Raw genomic sequence first — 15,537 nt, forward strand, 5'->3', positions numbered from 1 at the left:
ATGAAGATGAATAATGGGAGGCAGAGGGAAGATCAATGTGAGGGAAGCTGGACCCAGATCAGGGTGCATGAAAATCTCACAAACAAGAGCATCAAAGGGTTACCACATAATTTAATGGAAGGGATAGAGCAAAGACACCAGATGTGGTGGGTAGAGGTCCAAATGGAGCACAGGTGCAGATGATGGGCTTGGTGGGGGTGGCGGGAGGTGTAGAATCGAGGAGCAAATTTCTTCTTGAAGCTGCTGTTTTGCTCCTCTAGGTTGCTGACATGATCTGGTGAAGACAGGAGTGTGCAGGACAGGTATTTAAAAATGGCGTGAGGACCTTTGAACCTGTCAGCTGAGGGTGGGCAGACAAATCAGCTGCTGGGATGCCATGAGTCGGAAGAGAACTTGCCTGTGCATCATTAATAAGGCATCATTAATGAGGTTCCAAGTGCAGAATCGGGAGTGGGATCCTGGCATTCTGGTTGGTGGGAAAGGACCCCCTGGAGCTGCCTGTCACCAAACTTGGAGCTGGATTCTCCATTCTGGAGACTAATTGCTCCCAAATGCGGAGACTCGCTCCTGGTCTTTGCTGGTGCTAGGAGCAATGCCCAGGTGTGATTCCTTTTTCCTTTTCCATGCAAATGTATGCTTGGAGGAGAGCTCATGGGATTCTGTCAGAATCCCAGTATCTGCCCGCCATTTTGAGTGGGTCGCTCACTATTGAGGTCCAGTGGCTGGCCCCATCCCTCCACAAGGCAAATCCTGCTCCCCGTCCCTCCGCTGACAAGTAGGGGCACCTTCCCCACCTCCCTTCCCCAATACCACGGGAATAACAGATTACCCCTTCCACAGCACACATGCATGAGGGTGACCCGACCCCCTTATCGGACCCCCAACAGACGTTGCACCCCCACCCGCCAGACCCCTCCAATAGAGACCCTCCCAACAGAGACCGCCCCACCAACAGGGACCCCTGCCTGAAAGCTGAAGAGCAGTCCAAGTAGTAGAGTGAATAGACACTACATTTTCACTTACCCTTTCCTAACATCTGCTACCTCAGGCAAAGGTGTTTAAATTAGCAGTTGTCACAAGTGTCAGAAACTTCCTTGAAAGCCTAATACACTTCAAAGGGCTTGAAATTCCTTGACAGCCTTTGAAATGCAAATCTTCCATTCAATTCCACACAGCAATACATTGCATTAGCCAGTCATTGACAGTTTTAGTACTCCAGAGACAGTTGCTTGGTGGATTGTTGATCTATCTTTCCCATCATACTTGAATGCATCTCCATTGTTAACCACAATGTTTATACACTCTTTCTATGATTGAGAACTCCTCAACACATCAAAAGCAACTAAGTGCTTTCTGCTGTGAAAAAGAGGAAGTCAAAGCACTTGTGTGGGTTTTCTCCGGATGCTCCGGTTTCCTCCCACAACTCCCGAAAGACGTGCTGTTAGGTAATTTGGACAATCTGAATTCTCCCTCAGTGTACCCGAACAGGCATCGGAATGTGGCGACTAAGGGCTTTTCACAGTAACTTCATTGCAGTGTTACTGTAAGCCTACTTGTGACAATAAAGATTATTATTATTTAGCTGTAGTCGGGTGGGGGCAGGATGTGTGCTCTGGGGGGGGGGGGGGCATTCCGATGGATTTTGGGGCGCTCCTCCATTATTCACTGACCCTCTTGACCCACTGCGGCGTCCACTGCGTCAGGGCCACACTTGAAAATACCTGCGGCAATTCAGGCCCTGCTGTGGGGCTGGAGCATCGCTGGGGGCTGGAAAACCGGGCTTCCAGTCCATTAATCTTTTGCAAATGGGTGCAAATGACCCATTTTTATTTTCCCATCAGTGCAAGGCATGTAGCTTGCTGCCTAGCATCGACACGGGATTGGCACCCAGCGCCAATCCAGATTTAGACTGACGCTCGATGCTCTGCCATAGCCAAAAACCAGTTACCAGCGGCAGGCAGTGGGGAATCCTGCCCTCAGTCTCAAAATTTTGCCCGTAATTGTCAGGGAAAATGTAATTATGTGGTCACTGGCAATAAGTTAACAAAAATTTCCAACATTTCCATGGATTTTCACGATTTGGTCAAAAGACCTTACTGGATGGTTAAATTGAAAATGCTGGCCCACAGTGTTTAGATAGGTAGATTTTACAGCAGGAGATATCAGTGTCTCTTGGTCAGGAACCTGCACACAGAACTAACATTCAGGCCTCAATTTCTGTTCATTTTAGGGTACTCACAATTAACATGATAACCAGGAGGTTCTTCTTGGCCACCTGTGCATGAGAGAAGATGCAGTCAAGAACTGGTGCCATGTCCGGTTTGGATTGTTCCCTCAAGTTGATCACACATTTGTCATAATGAGCTGAAAAATTAGTATTTGAAAACTCTACATCAATGTCTAAGTTATATGATTGAGAACAACATTTGGGGAAGGGAAAGGGAAAACACTTATCAAGTTATAATTTCTCATACTAAAATGGTTCCCAATGTTTGCAGTGAGACGGCAGCCTATTGGAGCCAATGCCTGGCAGTGCAAGGGTCTTGTCTAACCACCTCCAGCATTCTTCTCCATAATGTCTGATGCATAGTTTTACTTAATGCCCTTAAAAGATCATCCTATTGAACACAGGAAAAGGAACTCCCCGAGGGAAGGCTGAAAACAGGACGGGGGGAGAGAGGCCCAACAACAAAAGGGGGAGGGGCACCACCCACGTGTAGATAATGAATAGCGAACTATTGTACAGTGAAGGGCCCTGAAACAACGAAGGATAGGGGTGGGTGCCGACACAAAGGATTTTGATATGTACAGTGTAATCAGCACAGTTACCCTTACTGCCTGTATAGTATACAATATGTAAAAACTTCAATAAAAACATTTTAAAAAAAAATCTTTCTATTCATAATTTGAGGAATACTTTATGACACAGTGCGTTGCAGTCCATAGGTTAGTACAATACAGGTTAGCACCTGATTCTTCACACACCAATGGGTGAACTAGTCAGTAAGATGATAGCACTGAGAAGGGCCAGTAGTAAGGAGAGATATAAATGAAGGCCAGATTAACCGTGGCTTGTTATTATGCTGTTCCTAGTGTCCAGCTTCAGAGCAACATGATCAGAACTCCCAGGGTGGAGGTTCCCTGCTCACCTCCTTGTACAAAAGAATGGCTCATCATTGCAAAGGGAAATTTAAAGAGAAAGGACCTAAACCCTCAATAAGTGTCAATTTGAATGAAATGTGTGCATTTGAAAGTTTGGTAAAATGCAACATAAAAAGAGAATGCTAGACGAAATAGGAGCGAGAAGACAGGTTACTGTTCCTGGTGCAGAAATAACCCTCATTAGGAACTAAGCTTAGTAGGAGAAGGGAGGACAAACACGTGGGTAAAGCATCTGTGGGACATTTGCTAATTAGAGCAAGTGATGTATGGATTCAATCTGGTGTTAAGCTTTAGGATGCAGGTGCACACTGTTGTCGGGATTTCCACTCCCGTTTTTCTTGGGAGGGTTTGCTGACAGGAGAAGAAATACTCGGCTTAAACGCGTGACGCAATTGTCCCCTCCTCCAGCCAATGGCGTGGCGTATTTCCTTATGTTCAATGTTGGGAACATCCTTTCCATACGTTAGCATATTATCAGGCCTCTACACCAGAAATATCCCTCACCTCTGGAAGAAAGTCAATTTAACATCGGTGCGAGGACAGATAGGCGTGAAACCCGACTGGACTCTCAAGACATGCACGTAGTGAGCAGACATCTCAAAGGAGTTCAGATGAGTGCATTGTTCAGGGGTTGGTGCGGGGGAAGGAAGGTAATGCCCTGTCACTGCCCCGGGGGGTGGCAGCGGGCAGTTAAGGTTAGGGTTAGGGTTACATGCCACATGGGTAGTGTGTGGCGAGAGAGTGGGGGTGGGGTTCATGGTAAACTATTGAGTACTTGGGGGGGGGGCCTTTAAAATGGCACCCCGATCTTTGAGAAACTAAGCTGCCGACTTCTGGTTGCGGCGATGCGGAGCTAAGCCGCACATTTCGGCAGCTCCCGCTATAACGGACTTTTGGGCTCTCCAGAGGAGCCCCAACGGAAATGTTTTGATTTAATCCCGTGTGGGAAGGTGAAGTAAGATCCCCCCTTACGTTGTATGGCGGAGATTAGCGGTGGAGCATCGGAGAAAGAGGCTCTGGAGCAGCGGCAAAAACGAGTGGGAAAAAACAAGATGGCGGAGGGCGGAGATCGAGCAGCATGGGGGTCGGACCAGCAGGAGTTCCTTAAGCGCTGTGTGGAGGAGCTTAAAAAGGAGGTGCTGGCGCCAATGCTGTTGCCGATCCAGGGGCTGAAAGAGACCCAGAAGGCCCAGGCGGTGGAGCTTCGTGAGGTGAGAGATAAAACGAATGAGAACGAGGACGAGATCCTGGGCCTGGCGGTAAAAATGGAGGCGCACGAGGCGGTGCACAGGAGGTGGGCCGAGAGACTCGAGGTCCTGGAGAACAGGTCGAGGAGGAAGAATCTCCGGATTCTGGGTCTCCCCGAAGGAGTGGAGGGAGCTGATGCCGGGGCGTACGTGAGTACGATGCTCCAGTCGCTGATGGGTGCGGAGGCCTCTCCGAGCCCCCTGGAGCTGGAAGGGGCTCACCGGGTCCTGGCGAGGAGACCCAAGGCTGATGAGCCGCCAAGGGCGATAGTGGTAAGGTTCCATCACTTCGCGGACAAAGAAAGTGTTCTGAGATGGGCCAAGAAGGTGCGGAGCAGTAGATGGGAGAATGCGGTGATCCGAGTCTACCAGGATTGGAGTGAGGAGGTGGCAAGGAGTCAGGTTCGGCATGCTGCAGCCTGCACAACTGTGGGTCACTTAACAGGACCGACACCATTATTTTGAAATGCCAGAAAAGGCTTGGACCCTTATCCAAACGGAAAAATTGGACTCGAACTGAGGGGCTGTGGTTGTGGGGGGGGGATGTTGGTTGTATACGGGGTTGTAAATATGGGCAAAGAATATTTCATGGGTGGGATGATGGATGGGGATGTGGGTAGAGTTCTGGTTAAAATTCTTTTTTTTTTCTGTAGACGAGATGGTAGGGAATGTGGGCGTTGGTGCTGGAGGGAGGTGAGACTCGGGGATGAGGGAACTGGGACAATGGCCGCAACAGAAGCTGCGCCACAGGGGGCGGGACTGGCTCAGGAAAGCGCAGGCTTTTTCCTGCGTTAAGTGGGGGGGATGGAGGAAGGTAAGGAGGAAGACAGACTCCCACACGGGGAGATCAACGGGAAGGCGGGGGAAGCCGGGGTCAGCAGAAGTCAGCTGACTCACAGACGTAACATGGGAGGAGCAAAAGTGCTAGATGCGGATCTAGCGGGGAGGGGGGAAGGGAAGGGGGGAACATTAGGGTTGCTGCTGCACTGTCCGAGGGGGAACTGAACATGGAAGAGATGGTCGGGGCGGGGGTTCCCCACCTGGGGGACTGGAGGGTGCGGGAGGCGCGGGCACGGGACTGGCCTAAGATAGGAGATGACTAGTCGGCCGAGGCGGGGGGGGGGGGGGGGGGGGGGGGGGGTAGCCCCCCAATCCGTCTGATCACGTGGAATGTGAGAGGCCTAAATGGCCGGTTAAGAGGGCCCGAGTGTTCACGCACCTAAAGGGACTGAAGGCAGACGTGGCCATGCTTCAGGAGACACATCTGAAGGTGGCAGATCAGGTCAGGTTAAGGAAGGGATGGGTAGGACAGGTATTTCATTTTGGGCTGGATGCGAAGAATAGAGGGGTGGCAATATTGGGGAAGCGGGTGTCGTTTGAGGCCAAGAACATAGTAGCGGACAATGGAGGCCGATACGTGATGGTGAGCGGTAGGTTGCAGGGGACGGAGGTGGTACTGGTGAATGTATATGCCCCGAACTGGGACGATGCTGGATTCTTGAAACGGATGTTGGGGCGTATTCCAGACCTGGAGGTAGGGAGCTTGATAATGGGTGGGGATTTTAACACGGTGCTGGACCCAGCATTAGATCGTTCCAGATCTAGGACGGGGAAGAGGCTGGCTGCAGCCAAGGTGCTTAGGGGGTTTATGGATCAGATGGGGGGAGTCAATCCGTGGAGATTTGCCAGGCCTTTGGCCAGAGAATTTTCTTTTTTCTCCCACGTACATAAGGCCTACTCCCGGATAGATTTTTTTGTTCTGGGCAGGGCATTGATCCGAAGTGGAGGGAACGGAGTATTCGGCCATAGCCATTTCAGACCATGCCCCGCATTGGGTGGAGCTAGAGCTGGGGGAGGAGAGGGACCAACGCCTGTTGTGGCGGTTGGATGTGGGACTGCTGGCAGACGAGGAAGTGTGTGGGAGGGTGCATCGAAAGGTATTTGGAGGCCAACGACAACGGGGAGGTGCGGGTGGGGGTGGTATGGGAGGCGCTGAAGGCGGTGGTCAGGGGAGAGTTAATCTCCATCAGGGCTCATAGGGTGAAGAGAGAGGGCAGGGAAAGGGAGAGGTTAGTAGGGGAGGTTTTAAGGGTGGACAGGAGATATACAGAGGCTCCTGCTGAGGGACTACTCAGGGAGAGACGAAGTCTCCAGACGGAGTTTGACCTGTTGACCACAGGGAAGGCAGAGGCATAGTGGAGGAAGGCACAGGGGGCGATATATGAATATGGGGAGAAGGCGAGTCGGATGCTGGCACATCAGCTCCGTAAGAGGATGGCAGCGAGGGAAATAGGTGGAATCAAGGATGGCAGGGGAACGATGGTGCGGAGTGCGGTGAAAGTGAATGAGGCATTCAAGGCCTTTTACGAGGAGCTGTATAGGTCCCAGCCCCAGGGGGAAAAGAGGGGATGCGACGATTCTTGGACCAACTGAGGTTTCCGAGGGTGGAGGAACAGGAGGTGGCTGGTTTGGGGGTGCCAATTGGGGTGGAGGAGCTGGTTAAAGGACTGGGGAGCATGCAGGCAGGGAAGGCCCCGGGGCCGGATGGGTTCCCGGTGGAGTTTTATAGGAGGTTTGTAGACCTGTTAGCCCTGTTGCTGGTGAGGACCTTCAATGAAGCAAGGGAGGGGGGGACCCTGCCCCTGACAATGTCGGAGGCGATGATCTCTTTGATCTTGAATGGGATAAGGACCCACTGCAATGTGGGTCGTATAGACCGATCTCGCTCCTCAATGTAGATGCTAAGTTGCTGGCAAAAATGTTGGCTACGAGGATTGAGGACTGTGTCCCGGGGGTTATTCACGAGGACCAGACGGGATTCGTAAAGGGTAGGCAGCTAAATACCAATGTGCGAAGGCTCCAAAATGTGATAATGATGCCATCGGTGGAGGGAGAGGCGGAGATAGTGGCAGCCATGGACGCGGAGAATTCCTTTGACCGAGTAGAGTGGGAGTATCTCTGGGAAGTGTTGAGGAGGTTTGGGTTCGGGGGAGGGTTTATTAGTTGGGTCAAGCTCCTGTATAGAGCCTCGGTGGCGAGTGTGGTCATGAACCGGCGGAGGTCGGAGTATTTCCGGCTGTATCGAGGGACGAGGCAGGGGTGCCCCCTGTCCCCTCTGCTGTTGGCAATTGAACCTTTGGCCATGGCGTTAAGGGAGTCGGAGAAATGGAAGGGGGTGGTCCGAGGGGGAGAGGAACATCGAGTGTCGCTGTACGCAGACGACCTGTTGCTGTATGTGGCGGATCCAGTGGAGGGGATGGTTGAGGTCATGCAGATCCGAAGGGAGTTTGGAGACTTTTCGGGCTATAAGCTCAACGTGGGAAAGAGTGAGCTCTTTGTGGTGCATCCGGGGGATCAGGGAAGAGGGATAGACGACCTACCGTTGAGGAGGGCGGAAAGGAGCTTTCGATACTTGGGGATTCAGGTAGCTAGGAGCTGGGGGGCACTGCACAAACTTAATTTGATGCGGCTGGTGGAAAAGATGAAAGAGGATTTTAAAAGGTGGGACATGTTGCCACTCTCGCTGGCGGGCAGGGTACAGTCGATTAAAATGGTGGTCCTCCCAAGGTTTCTTTTTGTGTTCCAGTGCCTTCCAATCATGATCACCAAGGCCTTTTTTAAGAGGGTAGGCAGGAGCATTATGAATTTTGTGTGGGCGAGTAAGACCCCGAGGGTAAGGAGGGGGTTCCTGGAGCGTAGCAGGGATAGAGGAGGGTTGGCGTTGCCGAATTTGGGTGGGTACTACTGCGCAGCCAACGTGGCGATGATCCGTAAGTGGGTGATGGAGGGAGAGGGGGCGGCGTGGAAGAGGTTGGAGATGGCGTCCTGCAAAGGAACGAGCCTGGGGGCGCTGGTGACAGCACCGCTGCCGCTCTCACCGACAAGGTACACCACGAGCCCGGTGGTGGCGGCAACGCTAAATATCTGGGGGCAGTGAAGACGACACAGGGGAGTGTTGGGAGCCTCGGTGTGGTCCCCGATTAGGGATAACCATCGGTTTGTCCCAGGAAGGATGGACGGGGGGTTTCAGAGCTGGCAACGGGCAGGGATTAGAAGAATGGGGGACCTGTTCATCGATGGGACGTTTGCGAGCTTAGGGGTGCTGGAGGAGAAATTTGGACTACCCCCGGGAAATGCCTTCAGGTACATGCAAGTGAGGGCGTTTGTGAGGCGGCAGGTGAGGGAATTCCCGCTGCTTCCGGCACAGGGGATTCAAGACAGGGTGATTTCGGGCATATGGGTCGGGGAGGGCAAGGTGTCGGCGACATACCAGGAGATGAAAGAAGACGGGGAGACTTTGGTAGAGGAGCTGAAAGGTAAATGGGAAGAGGAGCTGGGGGAGGAGATTGAGGAGGGGCTATGGGCTGATGCCCTAAGTAGGGTTAATTCCTCTTCCTTGTGTGCCAGGCTTAGCCTGATACAGTTTAAGGTAGTGCACAGAGCGCATATGACGGGGGCGAGGCTGAGTAGGTTCTTTGGGGTGGAGGACAGATGTGGGAGGTGCTCAGGAAGCCCGGCGAACCATGTCCATATGTTTTGGTCATGCCCGGCACTGGAGGGGTTCTGGAGGGGAGTTGCGGGAATAGTATCTAAGGTGGTGAAAGTCCGGGTCAAGCCAAGCTGGGGGCTAGCACTATTTGGAGTGGACGAGCCGGGAGTGCAGGAGGCGAAAGAGGCCGGCATTCTGGCCTTTGCGTCCCTAGTAGCCCGGCGAAGGATCTTGTTAATGTGGAAAGAGGCGAAGCCCCCCCAGCGTGGAGGCCTGGATAAATGATATGGCAGGGTTTATCAAGTTGGAGAGGATAAAGTTTGCCTTCAGAGGGTCTGCGCAGGGGTTCTACAGGCGGTGGCAACCGTTCCTAGACCATCTTGTGGAGCGTTAGATGAAGGTCGGACAGCAGCAACAGCAACCCAGAGGGGAGGGATATGGGGGGGGGGGAGGTTTTTTTTTCTGGGGGACATTTGAGCAAGAACACATGAATGATCCGGAAAACTGACATGTACGGGAGGAATCCAATGTACAACAAAGTTCTGTATCATATTGACTTGCCATGTTCATGTCTTGCTATGCGAGCTTTCTTTCTTTTTCTTTGTTTCGGGGGTGGGGGGGCGGTTGTTTGTATGGTTGAAAATTTTGTTAAAAAACTCTTAATAAACATTTTTTTTTAAAAGAGAAACTAAGCTGCCGGAGGGAAGGGCTCAATTGTGGGAGCTGCCCCTCAAGGTTTTTCAATGATATGGTGTAAATAGCTGCCATTGCTGGCAGCGGTTTCAACATCATTTTTCCCACCCACTATTGGCCTTTGCCGATTTCTGGGAAAATGCCGCCCCATATATTTGCCAGGCACCCATCTAAATCCCAGAAGGCATAAGATGTGGAGTGTCAGCCCTAGGTTTTATCTTAGTTAAAAACTAACTTTTTTTTTACCTTGCTGGAACTGTGTTTCCACACTCAGATATCTCCTCAACAGGTCCAGGACAACTGATTTCATGTGCCCACGAATCCCACTTCGATAGCTGACAGAGAAAAGAAAACTAACTAATTTTATGCTTTTCGTGGTGTTGGGAACCCAATGGAACTGCTGTGGGTCAGAGTCCTGGGCAGAATATTTTTAGTCAAAAATCATCCAGTTAGGTGCAAGTTAAACACAGCTGGCAGTAAATTTCTAGCCAGAATCTAATTATTGTTCACAGTTGGTTAACTTAAGCGTCAATGTCCAGGCTAATCTCCTAGCTCACAAATCAGAGAGCTGGCAGTGAGTTAGTGACTGGTTTGATTCATTTTCCTGGGGAAAGTATCCAGTCGGCTTTACTTTCCAAAGTATCCATGAAATGAATTAAACTATCCCAATATTATTACTGTTATTGGCTTTTCTCAGTCTATTAAGATGCCTGTTTTTGGTGCTCTGGAAGCTGAATGAAAAGCTGAGCTGGCTGATACGTTTTTTCAGCAGTTACCCCATCCACAGTCCAAATTTCCCTTTGACATTACAAGAGCGCATTCCCCATCGAGCATGCAGCATCCTGGCACTGGAACAAACCAAATTTAGCAAGTAGGGAGGCTGCGGTTCTTTGAAATAGCTTAAATATTCCGATATAAAATGCCAAATGAAAAGCACAATCAGGAAAATATATAAATTGTTGGTATTCAGGGAACAGAAATGACCTATAATAGAGAACGGGATGGGGAAATTAGCGATAATCCACAGAGTTTACCTTGCTCATTACAAAGCCAGCATGGATCTTTCCCCTTTGCCTTAGTATATTTTTCTTCAGCCAAAAAAGGCGAAAAATGTTTAAAGAAACATTTGGGACAAATTGGTAGCAAATGATCAAAATTACCAAAAAGATCAGGGGCGCAATTCTCCGGTATCGGCGCGATGTCCGCCGACTGGCGCCCAAAATGGCGCAAATCAGTCGGGCATCGCGCCGCCCCAAAGGTGTGGAATGCTCCGCATCTTTGGGGGCCGAGCCCCAACCTTAAGGGGCTAGGCCCGCGCCGGATGAATTTCCGCCCCGCCAGCTGGCGGAAAAGGCCTTTGGTGCCCCGCCAGGTGGAGACCGTGGGGAAGGCGGAAGGGAAAGAGTGCTCCCACGGCACAGGCTCGCCCACGGATCGGTGGGCCCCGATCGCGGGCCAGGCCACCATGGGGGCACCCCCCGGGGCCAGATCGCCCCGCGCCCCCCCCAGGACCCCGGAGCCCGCCCGCACCGCCTTGTCCCGCCGGTAAGGTAGGTGGTTTAATTTACGCCGGCGGGACAGGCATTTTAGCGGCGGGACTTCGGCCCATCCGGGCCGGAGAATCGCGGGGAGGGGCCCGCCAACCGGCGTGGCGCGATTCCCGCCCCCGCCGAATATCCGGCGGGGGGGTCGGAGAATCTCGCCCCTGATTAAAAAGTATGCAAACAATGGGCTCAAAAGAAAATCAAAAATACCATGGTATTACAAATCCAATGCAAAAATATGAAGTGCTGGAAACACTCAGCAGCTCATATGTGGAGAGAGAAACATAGCAAATATGTGACCTTTCATTAGATCAGTTCAGATTTAGGGTCACAACCTGAAGCATTATTATTTTCCCTCTCTGCACAGATGTAGCCAGGCCTGCTGAGTATTTCCAGCACTTCCTGTCTTTACTGAGTAAAGGACAGATCAGGTTAGCAGCTAAACATCATATTGCGCACAAGACAAGACCACAGACTATCTTATGACCAATCCAAAGGGGATCATCTACCGTAGCGTAATTACGGAGATGTGGGAATAAGCTGCAGGCAGGAATCAAATCGAAGGGTTCAAGTGGTATCTATGCAGAATGCTACAAAATTGGAATGTCGGAAAGGTTCAGCTGATGTCAAAATGTGATACGGCATGGTAGCATAGTGGTTAGCACAATTGCTTCACAGTGCCAGGGACACGGGTTCGATTTCTGGCTTGGGTCACTCTCTGTGTGGAGTTTGCACGTTCTCCCCGTATCTGTGTGGGTTTCCTCCGGGTGCTCCGGTTTCCTCCCACAAGTCCCGAAAGATGTGCTTGTTAGGTGAATTGGACAGTCTGATTTCTCCCTCTGTGTACCCGAACAGGCGTCGGAATGTGGCGACTAGGGGATTTTCACAGTAACTTCATTGCAGTGTTAATGTAATCCTACTTGTGATACTTATAAAGACTATTATGTCAAGTTCAAGTTCATTGCAATTATTAAACCTTCATTAAATTATATTGCGCAATGTGGTTATATAAAATTCATTACTCACCGCTGCACCAACTGGACAATGCTCTGTGTGTTCATAAAGAAGACTTCTCTGTCCGCTTTCCGCTGAAGGGTGGCTGCATGGCTATCCAGAATGTTTGCAATCTTAAATTTACAAAAAGAAGCATTGGTAGAGCCGAGGAGAATGGGTCTGATATGGTGTCAAGTCGGCTATGCTACTGAACAGGCAACCGAGGAAGTGCAAGTTAAAATCTCAGCATAGCAATTTGCATTGAAATCAGCAAAGCTTGAATTAGCTTGAGAAAATAAGAATAGAAGCTTTTAGATTGTTGTTAAAAACCCAGCTGGTTTAATTAAAGTTCTTCAAAAGGGGCCCACCATTCATCCTGGGCTAAATTCAATCAATAGGCCGCGACGCCAGGGGCAACCCCACTGCTGCCATTTTCGCAAGCCCCAATGAGATTGCATGGAGTCAGGAATCAACTGCCTGACATCACGACTTCCATGCCTTTGAAAAGGTGAAGATCTCACCACTAAGGGTTGCCAACTAATTGGAGTGAGGCATCTGTTCACCTCCCAGCAATGCCACTGGGAGTGGTGGCCGTTGCTGGGATTGCAGGAAGGTCAAAGCAGTGCCAAAGGAGCCCGTAAGGAGACCACCAACTATTACTCCCCATGGCATACAGTTCACCTGCCGCTGGTACCAGCGCAAGCTGATGAGGTCTTCAAGTGGTCCTTAATTTTGATGCCCTCTATAGTGGCCTAACAAGCTTACTGGTTTGTAAGCAGCATTATAAAAAGTCAATAAGAAGAAAATCAGATGATCCCATCAGCAGCAACCCAGGAATCTCATTGGGACAAGAAAATAAGGCCCAGTTGATCCTGCAACTTTCTCCTCACTAACATCTAAGTGGTGCCCAAGTGAGAGGTGATGTCCCATCACTAGTCATGTGCTTCTAGCATTGCTTCTAGTATTGCAAACTTATGCATTATTAGCCCTCAGTAGCCCTACCAGCAGGATACAGCCACCAGAAGTGAGGTAAAATGAGTCAGTGTCGGAGTTCTCACCATTAACTTCATACTCTCATAGCTTCAATCAAACACGGTGAAGGGAAAGTTTAGATGATTTATCACCTAACACCTCAAATGACAAATCGGTACGCTTGCATGTTAGAGAAAGCTCTGCTGAGCATGATTGCTAGACTGGGAATTAACCTACTTGATCTTGTCCTCAACATTCTATAACATGAGAATTCTGAATTCTCCCTCTGTGCACCCAAACAGGCGCCGGAATGTGGCGATTAGGGGCTTTTCACAGTAACTTCATTGCAGTGTTAATGTAAGCCTACTGTGGCAATAAAGATTATCATTACTATTAAGTATATCTGTCCCAGAGAGCATTGATAAAAGTGATCACCACACAGCCTTTGCAAAGATAAATATATATCTACAGTGACAAAATCTTCCAGCATATTGTTCTGAAATCAATTAATTCTGTGAGCTACGTAAGTTAGCAGTCTGTGGGAATTGTAATATTTAAAGTACAGGATGTTTCAATGATTGTTACATTTGTTCCTGTTACATAACAAGGTCAGAACTGTCTTAGAGTGTTTTGATCGGTCACCAGATCATTTCAAGTGTCAGTGAATAGCAATTGTCGAACAGTGAGTTTGAGTCAGTCAGTCGACAGCCAGGAAATGTCCCAGAGGTAAGGGACAAAGACAGGAACTGGAAGAGATCCCAGTTAAGTTAAAAAGCATAAGAGGGGCTACAGTTAGCAGATACTTAAGTAAAGTGAAAAGCAGCACAGAAGATCCACAAAGGTAACCAAAGTTTGATGACTCTGTGCTGTGAGCCATTTGGACAGAAGTATCCCTTTGAGCAGTGATGTTCTCCTTGGCATGGCCAAAGATCTGAAATTGCGCTCATAAATTGAAGTGTACTCAGAAATCCAGGGGAACATAATCTCGGAAGGCGAGATTAAAACCCTGTGAGGTGGGCTGTCACTGAAGCCGTCCAGGTTGAAGCAACATTTTGAAAAGAATTGCAAGCTGATATATTCTATGGTGAAGATTGAAAACTCTCTAACATCTGAGTGGGTTGATGAGGAATCCATGGAATCTATTTTGGTTGCATTTGGCATTTATTTTGTCATGTGCTGTGTTTGACCGCAGTTTGACTGTTAATTCATATGTACCTCATACTTACCCTGAATGCTAGAGTGCAAGATGGATATTGTAAATTGTCTCATTTTTCTGAACTTGTACATTAAAAGTTTATTTTTGATTGTTTCAAACCCGTGAAATCTTGCAGCTTTATTCTATTAGCAAATCTTAAATATCAAACTTTGTCAATTTTAATCAAACTATTAATAGTCCCTAACCAGATTTCCCCCTCTCTCCAACATATCTGGCTAAGTCTTAACAGTACAGTCAGACACTCCCAAAAACAAGCAAACCTATATGTCAATGAAGCACTGGATCATCAAAAGCAGCAGAACTGGATACCGCTACAATCTGCAATCTGATAGCCTGGCATATCATTAATTCTTTGATCTCCATCAACCCTGTCTCAACACAAAATGAAAAAGGGTTTACCTGCAGCAGGATCAGGCACACCTTAGAATGAGGTATGAATTTACTGAAGACATTGAGGAAGTGGATTCTAGCTCATCTCATTGAAAGAGGAAAGATGCTCTGTGGGGGGCATGTAGGTCAATCCATTCTACTTACAAAGGTCCTTTTATCTCTAAAAATGGCTTTGAACATTTTAACCAAAAATGGTAGAATAATATCTGCTCCCTTTAGCTCCTTTTCCGCTGACAACCTGACTATACCTCTCAAGGTTTCTCATGGGCACAGAACTCAATGGGCACCCTGCACTGGCTTACCTGCTGGCTGGGGAACTGACTGAGCACAGAGGTGATGTTGCTAGCATACTGGGCTATCACTTTCCGAATGGCCCTCTCCACACTCGCAGGGATTCTGCCCGAAACATTGGTCATAATGTCTTGCAACTCAAGAAGGGGCAGCGACGGGTCTCTGAGGGTCGACATTAGCTTTATGATCCACTTTTTAACCTATGGTGGGCAAGGGGGAAATTGAAAGAAAAAGGTTAGCACCAGCATTCCTTGAAATCAATGTAGTGTCAGAGTCAGAGGATATCAAACATTAAAACTATATCAGCAATACCTTCGTACAAGGTTAGGTTGGATGAGGAATGAGCTTATTTGCAAATGGTCAACAGCTACTCTCCTTAATATAAACATGCCAAGGTGCTGCACAAATGAAAATAGAGGAGTGGAAGCCAAGCCATATAATTAATGAGAGGAAGGGAGGATGACAATGTTTCACAATGTTGTAAAAGGTGGAGATGGAAATGCAAAGGTGTTGGTGTTTGGGAAGGAAATTCAAAGAGCC

At 49.1% G+C, this 15,537-nt stretch overlaps 1 protein-coding gene across 5 annotated transcripts in view; it reads right to left on the reverse strand.

Annotated features, from left to right (window-relative positions):
- acacb (acetyl-CoA carboxylase beta) overlaps positions 1-15,537 on the reverse strand; it is a 222,313-nt gene that overhangs the window by 101,887 nt on the left and 104,889 nt on the right. For all 5 annotated transcript variants that reach the window (XR_011935459.1, XM_072478628.1, XM_072478459.1 and 2 more), the window contains 4 exons: positions 15,009-15,197; positions 12,162-12,262; positions 9,838-9,926; positions 2,240-2,364 (listed from right to left, as the gene is read on the reverse strand). Coding sequence is in view for 4 of the 5 variants with exons in the window: in XM_072478628.1 (XP_072334729.1) it covers positions 2,240-2,364; positions 9,838-9,926; positions 12,162-12,262; positions 15,009-15,197 (504 nt within the window). In the remaining variant the exon portion in view is untranslated. The remainder of the gene's footprint in view (positions 1-2,239; positions 2,365-9,837; positions 9,927-12,161; positions 12,263-15,008; positions 15,198-15,537) is intronic.

Source organism: Scyliorhinus torazame, chromosome 1, assembly GCF_047496885.1.
Source record: "Scyliorhinus torazame isolate Kashiwa2021f chromosome 1, sScyTor2.1, whole genome shotgun sequence".
NCBI lineage: Eukaryota > Metazoa > Chordata > Chondrichthyes > Carcharhiniformes > Scyliorhinidae > Scyliorhinus > Scyliorhinus torazame.